General features: G+C 39.7%; 3 protein-coding genes across 3 annotated transcripts; all 3 read right to left on the bottom strand.

Moving 5' to 3' along the window:
• Positions 1–285: 285 nt before the first annotated feature.
• psmd9 (proteasome 26S subunit, non-ATPase 9) lies at positions 286–3,030 on the bottom strand. The gene is made up of 6 exons (XM_044196370.1): positions 2,861–3,030; positions 2,640–2,739; positions 1,478–1,671; positions 1,244–1,345; positions 870–958; positions 286–563 (listed from the first exon to the last, which is right to left on the bottom strand). The coding sequence occupies exons 1-6, from the start codon at positions 2,984–2,986 to the stop codon at positions 536–538; spliced, it is 639 nt and encodes a 212-aa protein (XP_044052305.1). The 5' UTR covers positions 2,987–3,030; the 3' UTR covers positions 286–535.
• Positions 3,031–3,670: 640 nt separating this feature from the next.
• On the bottom strand, positions 3,671–7,590 carry si:dkey-75a21.2 (uncharacterized protein LOC794385 homolog). Its single transcript, XM_044196368.1, has 6 exons — positions 7,450–7,590; positions 7,085–7,175; positions 6,642–6,842; positions 5,835–5,971; positions 5,481–5,728; positions 3,671–5,347 (listed from the first exon to the last, which is right to left on the bottom strand). Exons 1-6 carry the CDS (start codon positions 7,461–7,463, stop codon positions 4,923–4,925), a joined length of 1,116 nt encoding a protein of 371 aa, XP_044052303.1. The 5' UTR covers positions 7,464–7,590; the 3' UTR covers positions 3,671–4,922.
• Positions 7,591–9,790: 2,200 nt separating this feature from the next.
• LOC122876275 (rab5 GDP/GTP exchange factor-like) lies at positions 9,791–15,578 on the bottom strand. Its single transcript, XM_044196367.1, has 9 exons — positions 15,292–15,578; positions 14,063–14,249; positions 13,249–13,376; positions 12,359–12,510; positions 12,192–12,261; positions 11,981–12,116; positions 11,797–11,891; positions 11,063–11,319; positions 9,791–10,958 (listed from the first exon to the last, which is right to left on the bottom strand). Exons 2-9 carry the CDS (start codon positions 14,218–14,220, stop codon positions 10,539–10,541), a joined length of 1,416 nt encoding a protein of 471 aa, XP_044052302.1. The 5' UTR covers positions 14,221–14,249; positions 15,292–15,578; the 3' UTR covers positions 9,791–10,538.
• Positions 15,579–16,187: the final 609 nt, after the last annotated feature.

Here is a 16,187-nt window from a genome sequence, read left to right as displayed (position 1 = left end):
GTTTTGGTCGTCCTTTTCCTATGAGTTGCAAATAAGCCTTTATTGACGATAGTAGCAAAGTTAAGCTATTATTTTCCAATGTCTCCAGTCATTGCTTTTCAGTGTCTGTCATCACTTCAGATCCCTGCAAGATATTTCTACTATTACTACTACAGATTTTGTCATAGATATCCTTGATTAACCATATTAATCTTTAGTGGTACACTTGCACCAAAATTACCACTTGAAAACAAGATATAGATTAATGAAACAGTTTGAACATGCAGGATTATAATCAGAGTAGTATAAGGTAACAATGTTTATTCAGCTGTCATTCAGTAAACTCTGCATTACTTCGTACTTTGACACTTTATTTATGTATCCCATTCTGAAGACTGCCCTTTTAAGAAGGAAATAGTTCCAGTTCAAATTAAGATACTGAAAAAATAAACTAATGGAAATGTCTGCAGTACGTACAAAGTCAGTTTGAAACCATCCAGGGGTAACATTAATGGAAGGGATTTCACAATTGAAATTCTGCACAATGGCATAGTGATCATCGATTGATTGGAACAATGTTGCATCTGAAAAAGAGAACAAGGACAGGCTAGTGACTAATGTGAACCACTTTATACCTGCTAATAGCAACAGTCAGCTATTTGAATCATGCATCTTAAGGTGGATGTACTAAAGAGTATTTTACCAATTTCACTGCCATTTGTCAAAGTAAAACACATGCACTAAGAGAAACATATTTGCTCGGCTCACTAGAAGCTTTGATCCTGTGGGCTTCACAGCTTTCTTTGCTTTTAAATATCAGCTACTATACTAGACTCTCAAATGATAAATCTGTGCCAATCCAAATACATGACTGTGTCTGTAGCACTCACCCCAGCAGACCTCTGCCTGACCATCGCTTTGGAGTCAGGCTCATCTGAGCTTTCTGCCCATCCCGGATGACTATGACACGTAATGGTTTCTGTAAAAGGACGTGACATTACTGCTTACAATGCAAATATTGAGTGTGTTCAGCAAAATGTAACTTTTGGTTGGGCAATAAGAAGGAAGGATAGACTTTCTTCTAAATCTAACAAAAGGTCTGATAGGTATGAATACATCTAATGCTAATAAAAGTTAAACTGAAAGGAAGTCAAACCTAATTTTTTAGCCTCAGGGATTTTATAAATCATTCTGGGAGAAATCTAGTTTAGTATTAACATCTTTTTGGTGTAAATTTAGACAAATTTAGATGTCAGTAGCTTACCCCTTCACTGTGTTGTACCACAGAAGCAATATTCTGGAGGTTCTGAAAGTTCTCCGTGTTCACAGAACCAAACTCAATTACTTCATCACCGACTCTGAGCCCCTTTGGGATGAAATAACCAATTACTATAATCACAGGAACAATAACATACTTTTTAATGTCTTAATTTCAAAGAATTGTGATGGTTTATCTGAAACAACTACCAGATACAAAATTATAGTTCGCATCACTCACAGCTCCACAGGCGGGTGAGCCTTGTGTCACAGCATCCACCCGTGCAAAGGGAGGAGGAAGAATGACCTGCTGCTCCATCGGCCCTTCCTGGGCTTCTGCCTCATCCTGTTCCCGCTTGGCTTTCTCCCGAGCATGCAGCTTGTGCAGGGCTTCTTCTATCTCCGCCATGATTCCCTTGTGATCGTTCTGCAGGCCTGAAATACATGAGCAGAGCATTACCTTTAAAATGACTGAAAAGAAATTATGAAAAAGTGTATTTATAAATGGAGAAATGTATCGATATAGAACTGCAATGACTACTTTACGATTTGGTCAAATCGACAGAATATTATTAGGCAACTATTCTGATAATCAACTAATGGTTTAAGCAAAAATGACATTCTCTGGGCGAAGCTTCTTCAATGTGTGGATTTGCTGCTTTTCTCTATTTTGTATTATTGAAAAATAAATATCTTGGACTGTTCATTGGTCAAAACGTGACATTTCATGAGTCACCTTGCGCTCTGGGGTGTTTTGATTTTTCAGTGTGTTTTTACATTTTACAGATTAAACGAATAATCAATAAATCAAGAAAATAATTTGCAGATTAATTGAAAATGAAAATACTCATTAGTAGCAGCCCTACTTTGATATATTGATATGTATCAAACTAGTATCATCTTTAAAAAGTGATATCAGTATTGGTCCAAACTTTATCAACTGCCGATATCTGGCCATCTGTGGGACTGGCATTATGTCATATATTTTTCTGACAGTATGTCCTGACAAACATTTACATTTAAATAAAGAAATGATCTACATTTAAACTACTGCATTTTGGTGTCACATAATATACAGTGTGAGAAAATATCAGGTACTGGTTCTGGTTTCAGAAACATAGGTTCATCTCTATAGTAAACTGCTATCTAGACAGCAGGAATGAGAATGTTTGCAAAATATAATTAAGGAGCTGTCTGCTATATTTAAACATCACGCAATGGCAATCTACTTGGCGTTATTATAACAGAATTACGACTCTCATCACCTGAATGTGCGTAACAGACTTTCACAGTATGTTAACAGGTGGTTTAACCGTACTGGAAATTGTGTTGCTTCACGTGAAACTGTGGCTCATAGACAACGTCACAAAAATGTCAATAACAACAAACACGCTGCTGCTTACATGAAATATTGTGTCTTGCTGTCCTGATCTGGTATAAATTCATATCTGCTCGGGGGTAGCCCTCTTCGTCAACCAATGGACCTTCAACTCCGACACCTTGCTGTAAACATAAAGTAAAGAAAGGCATGTTTAGCTAATTAGCTACGTTCACAATTAATGCCTGTGGCCTTGGGTTAGCTTTGCGCGGCATGCATGTCTAACTGATTATCTGACAAACTTACGTCTTCCAAAACATCGTAATAAGCTTTTATCTGCTCTTCAATTTCATCTTTCTTTTTAACAAGGTTTTTTACATCATCCATAGTTATTTCCGACTTTTCAGAACTGTTTTCCCCTGTCATCTTCATGGCTGCTCAATTCAGAGTGAGATCAGTTTGTTTGTTTTTTTTACCACCCGTTTTGCGGCAAGTCCCGCCCTACTGTGCTGTGATTGGCTAGTACGGTTTTTCTGTCTAATTTTCGGCAGGTGTCGCTACTGACGTTGACGATAATGCATATGTAATAATAATACAAATACATATTTTAAATCCTTATATCTACAGAGGGGATGCAACTCAATTCAACTGTACGCAATTTAACCCCTTGTTTATATAACATTTGCTACTCAGCAAATCATGTATTCATAACCATAACTTTATACAATGAACGTATTACACTAAATCTCGAACCATGTGCTGCTATCGAGAAAAATAAAGGGTTGGAGAATTGTACAAGATAACAAATCTATTACATGCACAAAAAAGATATAACACAATAAAAGGGGAAAAGCCAAAAAGCATAATATGCCCACTTTAAAGCGTTCCATAAGCAATGCTTATTATGCCCCTCAGAAGTATTAGTGTGGTAAATTAACTAATCAGATCTTTCCTATTTCGTAATAAAGACCAACTAGAAAATGAATGCAATAAATCACAGAAGAGGGAGCACCTAGGATCTCTATCATCCTAGGGACACATGCTAGGCCACACCATCATATGGGGAGGATCCCAGGTAGGAAGTGAAGAGCAACTGTAGGTGCATTGGAGACAGAATTAATCCAAAAAAGCACAATTTTATTTATACAAAAAGAAAAAAATATTATTAATAATATATAAAATTCTCTCTCTCTCTGTACATCCTCAGTTCCTTTCCTCGCCTCCTCTCCTTGCGCCTTAGTCCCTCCCACCTGAGATGCGAGCGGAGGAGGCAAGGAAGAGACACAAGGAGAGGAGTCAAGGCAACAGGCATTCCACAAAATGAGACATTTTTGCACCGGAGCCGTCATTTTAAAGCGACTTAAATATGACGTGTGGCATCATCTGTCCATTGTCACGGCTCTTTTATACGTCACAGGTGCCCAAAAGACTTCTGCAAAGCATACACCTGTGCATCTTCGCTCATAGCTCCTCCAGAAAGCCTCCTCTCGATGCATTTTAGGAATTGAGACATCCTTCAAGATGGCGCCCTGAGATCGCTTTCCGTGTTGCAGGCAGAAGGACAGAGGACAGAGGAGACAAGGTGGCACAAAATAGAGAAATGAGAAGAGCCTCAGGTCCACAAGGTGTAGATGATGACGCTCGGCTGCCTTCGGGTCCCCCACGGCTCCTGCCGCCAGCCTCCAAACACCTTAAATCTGGAGTTTAAATAGATAGAGCAAGGCAACCAAACAGCACTATGCACCAATACCACGACATTCTGTACATCCCAAGTTCACTTGTCAGTCACCCTGTGACAAATACGCTGGTTGCCGTCACATTATTCCTTCAACCCACCACAGTACAGGCAGTGAAACAGGCATGTTGATTCTACATATAATTAGTACAAACAGAGAGTTGAGGTATGACAAATTACAGACATGTTTTATGTTGTAAAAACAAGGCCACAGACACACTACTAAAATCCTGGGGTACTAGACACCCTGAAAAATGCAGTGCACCATATGTAATCTAGGTAAACAAGTGACTGATGACAGATTGTTTACAAAAAAGCATAGGCAGTAAGTAACTTAATCACTTGGTATAGCTAGGTTTGTAAATGGATTATACACCACCTTGGTTAAGTAAGTTAAACACAGTTATAAACCACTTTGTATAGGAGCCATTCCACTTGGTAAAGGAACTACCGGTATAGACAGTTAACTGTACACCCCCTTTGCATTGGTTTGTAAAAGGAACTATATACAATTAACTATATACAAAGAACTCCAGGAGAGTAATGGGTTGAGGGGGGCAGTGGTGGAGCGTCCAGCCTCTATGGAGAGGGGGGAGGGGGGAGAAGGTAAGGGGCGCGGTGCTGGAGCGTCCATTATTTTGGGTTGCTGTGACACACCTCTACAGCTTGAGAAAAGCTGTGAGTCCCAGACTTCACTCCTTCTGGGTAGCTGTAACGATGGTCCACGGTTGCAAAATTTCTTTTCAGCCTCCCAGCAGTGAGTCGATGTCTACTCACAAGCTTCACCTTTCGGCGGGTGACAGAGGGCTGTGTTGCTATGCTTGGCCCAGCTTGGTTAGCTGCCCGCCGTAGAGCTCCTGCTCGCTTTGAAGCTAGGCTGCCTCCACCACAGCGTCCAAACATGTGCATCGCCGACTGCATCATAGAGGGATTTCCCTTCAGCCTGTTGAAGGCCTTTAAGAATGCTGATCCTGCCACTTGAAATCTTTCACTGCTCTGCACCATTGCTGCAAACTCCTGGCTCATGGAGTTCCACTCCTGTGCACTGACTCTAACAGCTGCAGAAAAATAAGAGCTTTGATGTCCTTACAGGGCAATGGATTACCTTGTATTTTTAATCAGCAATGTATATATATAATGTATATATATTTATATGCATCACTGTGAACATATCATTTTAATTAAACTGACCTTCCAGTGTTTCATCAGCCTCATGCTCGTAGATGTAATCATTCCCAAGTTGAACTTGCAGATCACACTTAAAAACATCAAGTTCTGAGGATGGCGAGTGCCCAGCCTCAAACAACTTGGTGAGCTGCTCTACAGCCTTGCTGTGCACATCCTGGTGACGCACAGTATCCGCCACGTGAATGTTATGGTTGTGAACATTCACGATGTCCACAAGTGTGGGGTAATCCGGAATGTGAGGATCGGTACTTCTGGATGAAAAAGAGCAAAAATCATTCTGTTAAACGGATATGTACAGACATACATTATCAAATTAATACAAGCAGTGCTTAGGAAATTAAGTGGGGATTGTTAGACCTGCTCTGTCGTCCGCAGGCGACCTCAGTGCGTGCAAGGGTGACTTTAAGTTTTGCAGGGCAATCTGTATTTTTGGACACCCTGCCATTCTTTGGTGTTGCCCTGGGCTTGGTGTTACGCTGGCAGCGGTATTCTGTCTAAAATATTATGGAAAAAATTATTAGAGGACGTACTGGCAGTCTTCACTCAAGTTAAAATACAGTTACTTTGTCTCTTGAGTGACTCAAGTGAAAGTATTAAGTACTAATCACAAAAACTTGGGTTAAAGTCATAAAGTATGTCCTCTTAAAAGGGTTACCAAAGTAAAAGTACAAACATACAGACATAATGATGTTGAGTAAATGTCAACAAAATGAAAAATAATCAATCATTGTATTAGGTCCTAATTTATACATTTACTATATTTTGTTTGAACTCGGTGAATGGTGGTTTTAGTCGGGAGAGGAATACTGCGTGATCAATGAGTTTGTGGCCAAATGTAGTGGAGAGGTAAGTACATTTTTTGGTTTTAAATGTAACGGGCAAGTAAAACATATCTTTACAGCCAAGTAATCAAGTAATGTACAGATACTCAACAATAGTACTTAAGTTATAAAGTAGTTCTAATGAAATACTATTCACCCCTGGATATAAGTCATTAATAACTTTTCAACTGCCCTTCGACGAACTATGGATACTAATCAGAAATAACCTTTCGACCCCTTTCAAACTTTCATATTGAAAGAAGTGGCTGATTAAGAAAATTGAATGAATAACCAGAAACGTTGCCACAACACCAACTCTGTAAAGAACAAGTGAACGACCTACTTTGAAGATGATCTTTGAGCCTTTGGTAGGCCTGGTGTAGTCCACTCTCCATGTAACTGGCATTGACTTTAACCACACCAGTATCTCCTCCTTTGATTTGAGGGTCATCCGTAGGGTGGTTTCAAAATCCGTATGGTCACTGCCCTCGTTCACTGCTTTGTAACTGCATATGTGGTATTGATACTCCTTTGGCAAAAAGTCCTTCAACACAGACAACATGATGTTATCAAGAAACCAAATGAAATATGCCCACAGCTCGGCTGAAAACTAACATTCAAGAGTTTGTATATCTCAGTAAACACTGATCACGGGACAATGTTTTCTTGTCAGATGAGCCTCAGTTTAAACAGCCGGTATACAAATACATGATACAAATGATTGACAGCTGGATTGAACTCTTTATTTTAGCAGGGTGTTTCAAATGATGTGGACAAATCACTTACCATCAATTCGGGGTATTGGTCTATATTCGCGGATGGAGCTGTGCAGTGAAACCTCTCAGCATTGCTGAGGCGATTTGTCAGATTTTCTACCCTTTTAATATGAAAAATAACTTTAGTCTGCTGTGTTTATCAGTATAATCAGACAAATTTGATTGAAATAAAGATTAGCTAGGTCACTTGTCAGTTGCTTCCTCACCAAGCTACAACTATTATTAAATGTATTAATAGCTAGCACCCCATAGCTAATGTGTGAAGAAATGTAATTAAAAATGTTGCAAGCTAGATAATATATTCAGCTCTATATAAAGTCTAAACATGTCATTTAAAGTCACTTCAATTAAAAGACAAAACTATGTGACACTTACTTTTTCTTCTCCATACCGGCGATATCTAACTACACTCGCGCTCACAGATAGCATCACTTCTTCTTCTTCTTCTTCTTCTTCTTCTTCTTCTTCTTCTTTTTCTTCTTCTTCTTCTTCTTCTTCTTCTGTTGCTGCTGCTGCTGCTGCTGCTTCTTTCTTCTTCTTCTTTTTTCTTCTTCTTCGTCGTCTTGTTTTGGGTTTCAACGGCGGTTGGCAATCAGCATATTAGGTGCATTACCGCCACCTACTGCTTCGGAGTATGGATCAGAGATTAGAGTCAATCCATTAATCCTGTTTCTCTGATAAAATCAAAGAAAATTCCACTTTTTGCTCCACTTGACAGGTTCATTAATGCTTTTATATTACGAGTATGAATTCCAGCCTTCTTGAGATCTTCTTGCATCCTTTGCCTTTCTTGTTCATATTACACTCCATGATTACAGACAAGCTATGGATGGACCTTCAGGGCGTGCTTGGACTGTACTAGCCACAGCTGTGATGTCCTACTTCAGCTTCTGTGAGGACTGCTGTATACCAACATGCACCAGGGTCATCAGACAGCTAAGGTTGGAAAAGGCAGAGGTGTTCAGGAGTGGAGACAGGGACAGTCCTGACTCCATCCCCCGTGACTCCATCCACCAGCACCAGCCCACCTATTCTACCTCCCCTACCACAGTGATGACTCTTTCCATCCATAAGGGGGACGTTAACAGACTTTTTAAGAGGCAGAAACCCTGGAAAGCATCCATCCACCCTGAAGCACTGACATGCCATGTGCCAGCCTGCTTCAAAACTGCCACCATCATCCCTGTTCTCAAAAAACAAGGACCACAGGACTTAACGACTGTCTCTGACTCCCGGTCCATCAGCACCAGTTCCCCCCAAGGCTGTGTCCTTTCCCCTCTGCTCTTCTCCCTGTACACCAACAGCTGCACCTCCAGTCACAAGCTCCTGAAGTTTGCGGATGACACCACCCTCATTAGGCTGGGGATGAGTCCACCTACAGGTGGGAGATTGACCACCTGGTGACCTGGTGCAGTCGGAACAACCTGGAGCTCAACACTCTCAAAACAGTGGAGATGGTTGTAGATTACAGGAAGAACCCAGCCCCACCGGCTTCCTGGGCACCATCATCACCCAGGACCTCAAGTCTCACCAAGAAAGCCCAGCAGAGGATGTACTTCCTGCTGCAGCGGAAGAAATTCAACCCGCCAAAGACAATGATGTTGCACCGCCATCATCGAGTCCATCCATATTTCATATCTTGTCAATTTTCTATTTTCTATTTATGCTTCTTGACTTTCAGTAGGCCTACTTGCTTTTTCTTTCTTTATATTTTTTACTTACTATGTTTATTGTACTAAAATACCAAAGCAACTCCCTTCTATGTGTAAACCAGGTGTAAACCTACTTGGCAATAAACCCAATTCTGATTCTGATGAACAGACTCCTCCACCTGACACTGGTCACAATTGAAACAATCACAGAGACGCATCAAAGTAACGAGTAATAGCCAATCACAGCACAGTAGGGCGGGACCTGCCGCAAAACGGGTGGGGGATAACATTGTATTGAAGCTACATCCGGGTCCAACACCAAGGATGATATTTCCGGTAACGCAGTAGGTGCGTTCTTCTTCTTTCTGTCAAATTTATGGTAGGCGCTTTACTGCCCCCAACCGGCCGATCAAAATAAAATTTAAATTAGCAATTTTGTAGCCACCAACCCCCTTTTTTAATTCGCAAGACGGTCTTTCTAAAGAAAAACAGTACAAATCTGACTGCTAATATTAATGTCTGCTTCTACTTGTCACATTCACAGTTAAGTACATTATTAATATACAGTATGTATAGTATGTTTAAAGTAGGTATCATTGTATAAAAACATGTAATAGTATAAGTAATTAACTATAACTATTAGTACTTAAGCAGTGGAAGAGCATGTTCAGTAAAAAGTTCTTATATTTAAGGTTATACTAAGTTTTTCCTTTAAGTAATGAAGCTTTATTTTTTGACTGACCAAACATTTCCTTTCCATGATACATTTACCAACATTGAACATATTTAAAGTCAACAAAACCTCTGTTCCAGTTCCCACAGCAATGCACCCCTGTCAAATAATACAATTCTCCAACACATACATTTACTGTCAATTTTCATTATTCAAAAACACATCAAAATCAGTTAAGCACTGAATTTAACTATGTACATTACCTGGTATTTTAATACATGACTCCCTTTGCAAACAAGCAAATTCCCAAAAAATAAACTGTACACTAAATGTTCTACAAAGAATTGTTTGCTCAAAAATTCACTAAAGGAAAACACAAAAACACATAATATTAAATCATATAAGTCAACTTTAATATAATATTGGATACAATCATTAATTATAACATAAACCCTCTAATTACTTCAGAAACATTTCAACAGTTGTAAACAACACATACCTTCAGCACACTAACAGAGACTGTAAAATGTGTTACAAATCATTTTGCACCAGGTATTTCATCTTCGTACAGACAGTGAAGGCAACATGTTGAGAACAGTTACACAGCTCTGAAAAACATGGTTTGACTAAATACACCCCGACTTGTAGTGGTCTACAACTACCCTCAAACATTTTCTCCTGTAGCATATTTTTTAATTTCACAGTGGTCTACATATAGGCACATTGGTATACACTAATAGAAAAAAGTGAATATTAAATAAGCACTCTTGAAGTGTTATGTGATATCCCTAAGTGCTGTGTACCCTGAGTGCTTAAATATTAATATTGATCACACCGGTTTCTATAAATTGGACTCTATTTTTAAAGGCCTTTGTCCTGAAACATGATACAAGTGCAAATAATTTTCATTTTCAAAGTCATTAAAAAAATCTGTTTGCCCTGTGATACCAAATGCAAAAAAGTTTCCTTCAACACGTTTTCCTTCATGTTGAACTGGTTTATAAATCCCAGCTTTCTGTGGTTGTAACTTGTGCAAATGTGGCATTGGAATATAAATCATCGTTTGTTTTGCAGCCTACATAAATTAGTGCTGATGATTAAAGAGTCAAGTACCAGATTAGGTGTCTTTGATAATGTAGCTAACAGTTTGTATCTTTCGGACTTTCGACATGTTGATCTGTAAGCACCAGCACAGACTGATCTCTGTCATCCCCCTGCAGTGATGAATCATGAGATGGGGATGAAAAAGCCTGTGAGAGCTCAGCCTGAGCTGTTATCTCCTTCTGCACCACAGCAAACTGGGCTGTTGCCTCATCAAGTTGTGAATGAACTGCTTGGACCCACTTTTGTAGTTGCACGTTGAGAGCATCCATCCCTTGGTCCAGCGTCTCCTGTCTGCCTTTTAGCTCTTCTAACAGGTGTTGTGTGTCGCTGGCAACCTGCAGCCTCTTGTTTCCTGCAGAGGGAGCACGCTGGTGCAGCATGTAGCCCTCAAACTCTTCTGGACTGAGGTTGAGTGCTGGTCCATCCAGCTTTTCAATGAAGGCCACCGCACAAGACTAAAACAGGGGGACAAGGGCAAAATGCATGACTGATCAACTGACCTCGTTACACAGCATCCTGTGGTGTACTCGCTGGATGAGTAACTTTGCAATAAACTCACCAAATTTGTGAAATAGTAGCCGCTCTCTCCTGCCATCAGACTGTGAGGGAGACCAAAACGAATCACATACTGCATGTTGGAGTGTAGGCGAGGTGGATTGGCCTTCAGCATAACATAAATCAGGCCTGACAGGAAGTCATCAGCATTAGCGGGCTCACTGTTCGAGGTGGAGAGTGCTTCAAAGACATGTTGACTGCATTTGGACACACATGCAAGTTTGTCCTGAGGCGCTCGTTTCGCATCCATTTCAATTATAGCTGTTAAAAAAATAGAGAGCAGGACAAAATGTCAAAGACTAGCATTAATTTAAACATAATTAATGATGTTTACAGCGTATGGGAAACGTACTGCTTATTCGCTTCCTGGCTGCGAGTTAGATAACAAGATCAAAACCACTCATGTCTGTCCATTAAATATAAGGCTACAGATTGCAGCCAATTAGCTTAGCATAAAGACAGGAAACAGCTAGCCTGGCTCTGTCCAAAGGTAACAAAATCTGCCTACCAGCAGCTCTAAAGCTAACCTAATTAACAAGTTGTATCGCGTTTGCTTAATCCATACAAAAAACTTGTAAAAATGACTGCGCTGTTTTAAGGTGGGTTATGTAGCCTCATATTCAATGGTTAGACGTGAGAGTAATATTGATCTTCTCATCCAACTCTCCTCCAGAAAGTGAATAAGCATATTTCCCAAAACGTCAAACTATTCCTTTCAGTGCTGAAGTTGTAAATCACCTGTTATAGCAGGCAGAAAGGGGTCGCCTGTGTCTGCAGTCTTTTTATCAGGGAAGGGTACGCTCAGCATCTGCGGAGTAACCCAGTTTAAGGAGCTGCAAAGTAAAGACATCAGTGTCAAACAGGGCTTCAGGTTGGAGGTTTCAATCACATACAACACAAGTGACTTGTATATAAGGCTTACCGTATCCTTCTCTGGAGAGCCAGGTCCTTCTGTTCATCATCACAGCTGTCATGGCAGAAAACCCATTTGTGCAACCGTGTCATTATTAACTTCTCTATATGCTCCATTATCTGAGTGACCTGAGCCTCAGGAAAACCTGAAAACAAAAAGACCACGTTCTCACGTCTTCAGAATAAACAGACTAAGAAGTGTTGAACTGATCTGTACTCACTGCTAAAATATTCAGCGAAGGACTGGTAGAAATCTTGCACAAGATCTGATTGCTTCTGTACCGGCAGATCCTGTAAAGATGAAGAGAAACTATGATCAGAAAAGCATCTGACATATCAAAGAGAAGTTATAAGAACTGTAATGTTAAACTTTTAAACAGATAATTACATGGTAAGCCTCCATTGTGTTGAGGAAAGCTGTACATCGGGACTGCAAGCGCTGGGAAGAAGGGCTCCGAAGTATCTTTAGGAAACCAGTAAAGTCCCCGGGCTCAAGGCTCTGGTAGGCTTTTAACACATTTGTATAGCTTTCAGAAGACTCTAGAGGGACAACAAGTGGATGTTATTCAAGATAAACTTGTTTTAAGACTGAAAATCCATACTCAGAATGGCTACATTTGTTGAAACACTGGGCCTATCACTGCATTTGGTTAATGAATCAATAGGGCACACAGGTGGAGAAGGGGCAGAAATGACCAGATACCAAGGTTCAATCCCTTATAGGGATAAGAGCACTACACTACCCATACATATGCACATGGAGGCCTATTTGTACATTAGACAATGAAGGAAAATGCCTGGTATTTCCTGGATTTTGTTGTCATGAAAATAACTACAGCTAGCTGAAGCTCTTTTTCCATTTAACTCTTATGCTTCATGAGACAGGCCTCAGGACAGTGTGGAAGAAACATTCAATACAAACAATCTACTATTTTGCTAACAGACCACCAAAAAAGGTCAGTAAGTCAAGGTTTTTGCTTTTATCTCAATAGACTTTGTAGGATCATGGGACACATAATCAGCAGCAGTGTGCACTTCAAGCCGTAAACTGTTTACACTTCTTTTTAGTTGTGTTGTGAATAAGGCTTTTCATCATTGTGTTGCCTTTGCTCTTGATCTTTAGGCAATACAGCTGGTGTCTGAACCAAATCTGGTAAAGAAGCTGATGGAGGGATTTTTCACCCTAAGGGAACACAACCAAACATTTTGCAGATACTTTTCTGACTTGATGAAACTGAGAACACTGAATAAAAAAATACACAAAGCTGAAAGAACTACCTTGACGTTTTGAAGGCGATGGGCTGCCCCAGAAGAGTCTCCTCATTGTGTTAATTCGACGACCTTTCTCAATGTTTTTCTTCTCCTCAAATTTGGAGAAGGTGGGAGGAGTTCCATCATTGCTCGGCCTACAAGGAATGACAACATTAGACATCCAAACCTGAAGCCAGTTTAAACCAAAAGCACTTGAAGGTCCAGTGTGTAGGATTTAGTGGCATCTTGCGTTGAAATTGCGGTTTGAAACACCGCTCACCTCAACCTCCCCTTCCAAGCGTGTAGGAGAAACTACAGTGGCCGCGAAACTAAAAACGGTTATTCTAAAAAGGTAACAAAAACATAACGATTCTTATTTTTACTATACACTAATGAAAACATACTTATAAATATTATATTCCATTTCTGCCAGTAGCTCCTCCTAAATGTTACACACTGGACCTTTAAGTTGCGTCAAGCTGATGAGTCCATTAATAGTTACTTAATATGTGTTAGCAATTATTTCATTGTTAACGTAGTTAGACTTGCATATCCAGTAGGCACTTTTAACTTCAGAAATTAAAGCATTTAGTATTTATTGTAATTTTATTTTCTTATTAATATGTATAATTAATATGCATATCAATGTCCTCCAATGTCTATTCAGGTGATCATCAATGGTGTAACTATAAAGTTTCTATCGTGTGCTGCTTTTAAGATGTTATGATAAGAATCCATCACTGACACCACTGTGTTGATATCATACCAGTGTCATTACAGCTGACTAAAAGATCTATCTGCTTCGTTGAGTCCGAATGATTGTCATAAGCGTCGTGTTTACCTTGTGTCTTGTCTCGGGGCTGCTGCTGGATGTGCTCTCTCTCTCCAGCACTTAGAGCAGAAGCCTTGCCATACAGGGTTTCCATAATACCCACAGGCATTCTTGCAGAGCAGCTCCTCCTGAGAAACTCGGATTCCTCTTTGCTTGTCTGTCCACATTGTAGAACTCTCTCATATGCTACTCCCACCTATTGGACATAACATGTTGTTTAATATACTCTGTAGATCTAATATTATTTATTAAAAAGTTTACTTTATTTTTATTTTTTAAAAGACACTCAGTTTGTCCTGTGTTTCTGACTGCAGGGGCCTAAATCTCACAAGCTTACTGTTCACTATAGCCTGGCCGTGCTAAACTTGGCACATAACCTCAGGCGTCTTTACTCGGAGCTGTTCATGCATCATGCAGAGAGTCGACTGGGACACACAATGCTGCAATACAGCACATTAAAACCCACAAACACTCTTTACCCATGTTCAAAACGTTATGATTTCTAAATGTGTTGCCATTAAGGGGATGAAAATTGTTATTTTAGCTAAACTGTTTAATTTGAGATATTGTCTGATTCTGCTTCTATGAAAACTACTTTCATTAACAGTAGAAAACAAGAATCAAAAACACTTGACAACAGACGAATATAGTGTTGTGTATATTAATAATTTTAGAAAAATAAAATTACTATGTAAATTACCAACTACTTTGTTATCCAGTAAGTTAAAAATAAATTTGCACTCAGACTTTCAGGGACAAAACGCTGCTTTAACTGGTGCAGGACTGCTCTTTATTTTAAGGAAATGCTGTCCAACAATTTATCACTGTGTTTTAACTACTTAACCATGCTAAGTTTAACTGGCAGTGACTGGTTATTAACTGTTTACGCTATTTGGAAACTTTTCCACAATATCTAATACTACAGCAGAGCGCCAATAGCCTAAAAGAAGCTGAACTGCCAGTCTGGTGTTTTACCTCAAATTAAATTCCTTATTAAAAGCACAATAACAGTTTATGAGAGTTGAGTGTCGGCTAACGTTGTTAGCTAACAGCTCGGCAGTGGCTGACTGTCAGCTGAGAGGATTGGAGATAAGAACCGCCAGCTAACGTTAGCTAACGTCGAGTGGCTAAAGCTGACGACAATTTCGGTTAAATGTATACACTAATTCAACTTGTCTCACAGTTACAAAGCAAATATCCATAATTATAAGGTCCCAATTATTAAAATGCCTCCTCACCTGTCAGCTGGTGACATCATAACTAAGTTAGCCGCTTCCTTCTCGGAGTGCTCCCCCCCACACTTTCTGGTGTCCTAACCGTCACACTCTGATCATAACGTGTACAATGAGAACGACAATACTTCAGACCTCGACCAGTGAGATGTTGTTACAAAAGTATGAAACAGAAGTAACGAAAATGCGTTAAATAAAAAGTTGACGGCAATAAAACGCATCCAGAAAATCAGCTGCTTTCAAACCTGTGCAACCGGAAAGGCTTGTGTGGAAACCTACGTAAAGTTGGAAGTTAGCGGAAGTGACGTTTCGACACGTTATATCGACCTTTCAAAGCAAAAGTATCGCGGCAAGATGTACCGATCGATTCCCTGCTTCAATGCACCAGAATCACGTCTGCCTAATTTCAAACATTTTATTTTCAGTGTCTTTACCGGAAGTGTTCACATGCTATTAAGTGTGCCTTGACGCTGTGGGTTGATGGTTGTCATGAGAGCATAATATTCAAGTCAAACAAAAAATGAAAATAGTTGGTTTGAACATCTGTAACAGAGATGTTTAATATGTCCATATCACACCCACTTCCCCCGAAGTTACTGAAAAACTGTCTTACCTCTTGTCTAGATTTACAAAATGATCTCAGTCCTGACAGAAATTTCATCCCCCAAATTAAAATATTCAAAATACTATTTCAAGATTTAGATATAGCTTAGTATGATTTGTTAAAATTGATTAGATCACGAGTATTCACTGCCCACCAGTGGTCACAGGGACGGACTGCAAAGCATTATATTAATCACAGTCATTAATGAAGACATGACAAGACTTCCGGGGAATACTTTCAAAATACAATGACCAAACTGAAGCAACTATGAACTAACAGACATTATTAATTGCTAATT

Source organism: Siniperca chuatsi, linkage group LG5, assembly GCF_020085105.1.
Source record: "Siniperca chuatsi isolate FFG_IHB_CAS linkage group LG5, ASM2008510v1, whole genome shotgun sequence".
NCBI lineage: Eukaryota > Metazoa > Chordata > Actinopteri > Centrarchiformes > Sinipercidae > Siniperca > Siniperca chuatsi.
The sequence above is the reverse complement of the archived record's forward strand: the minus strand, read 5'-3'. Positions and strand labels throughout refer to the sequence as shown.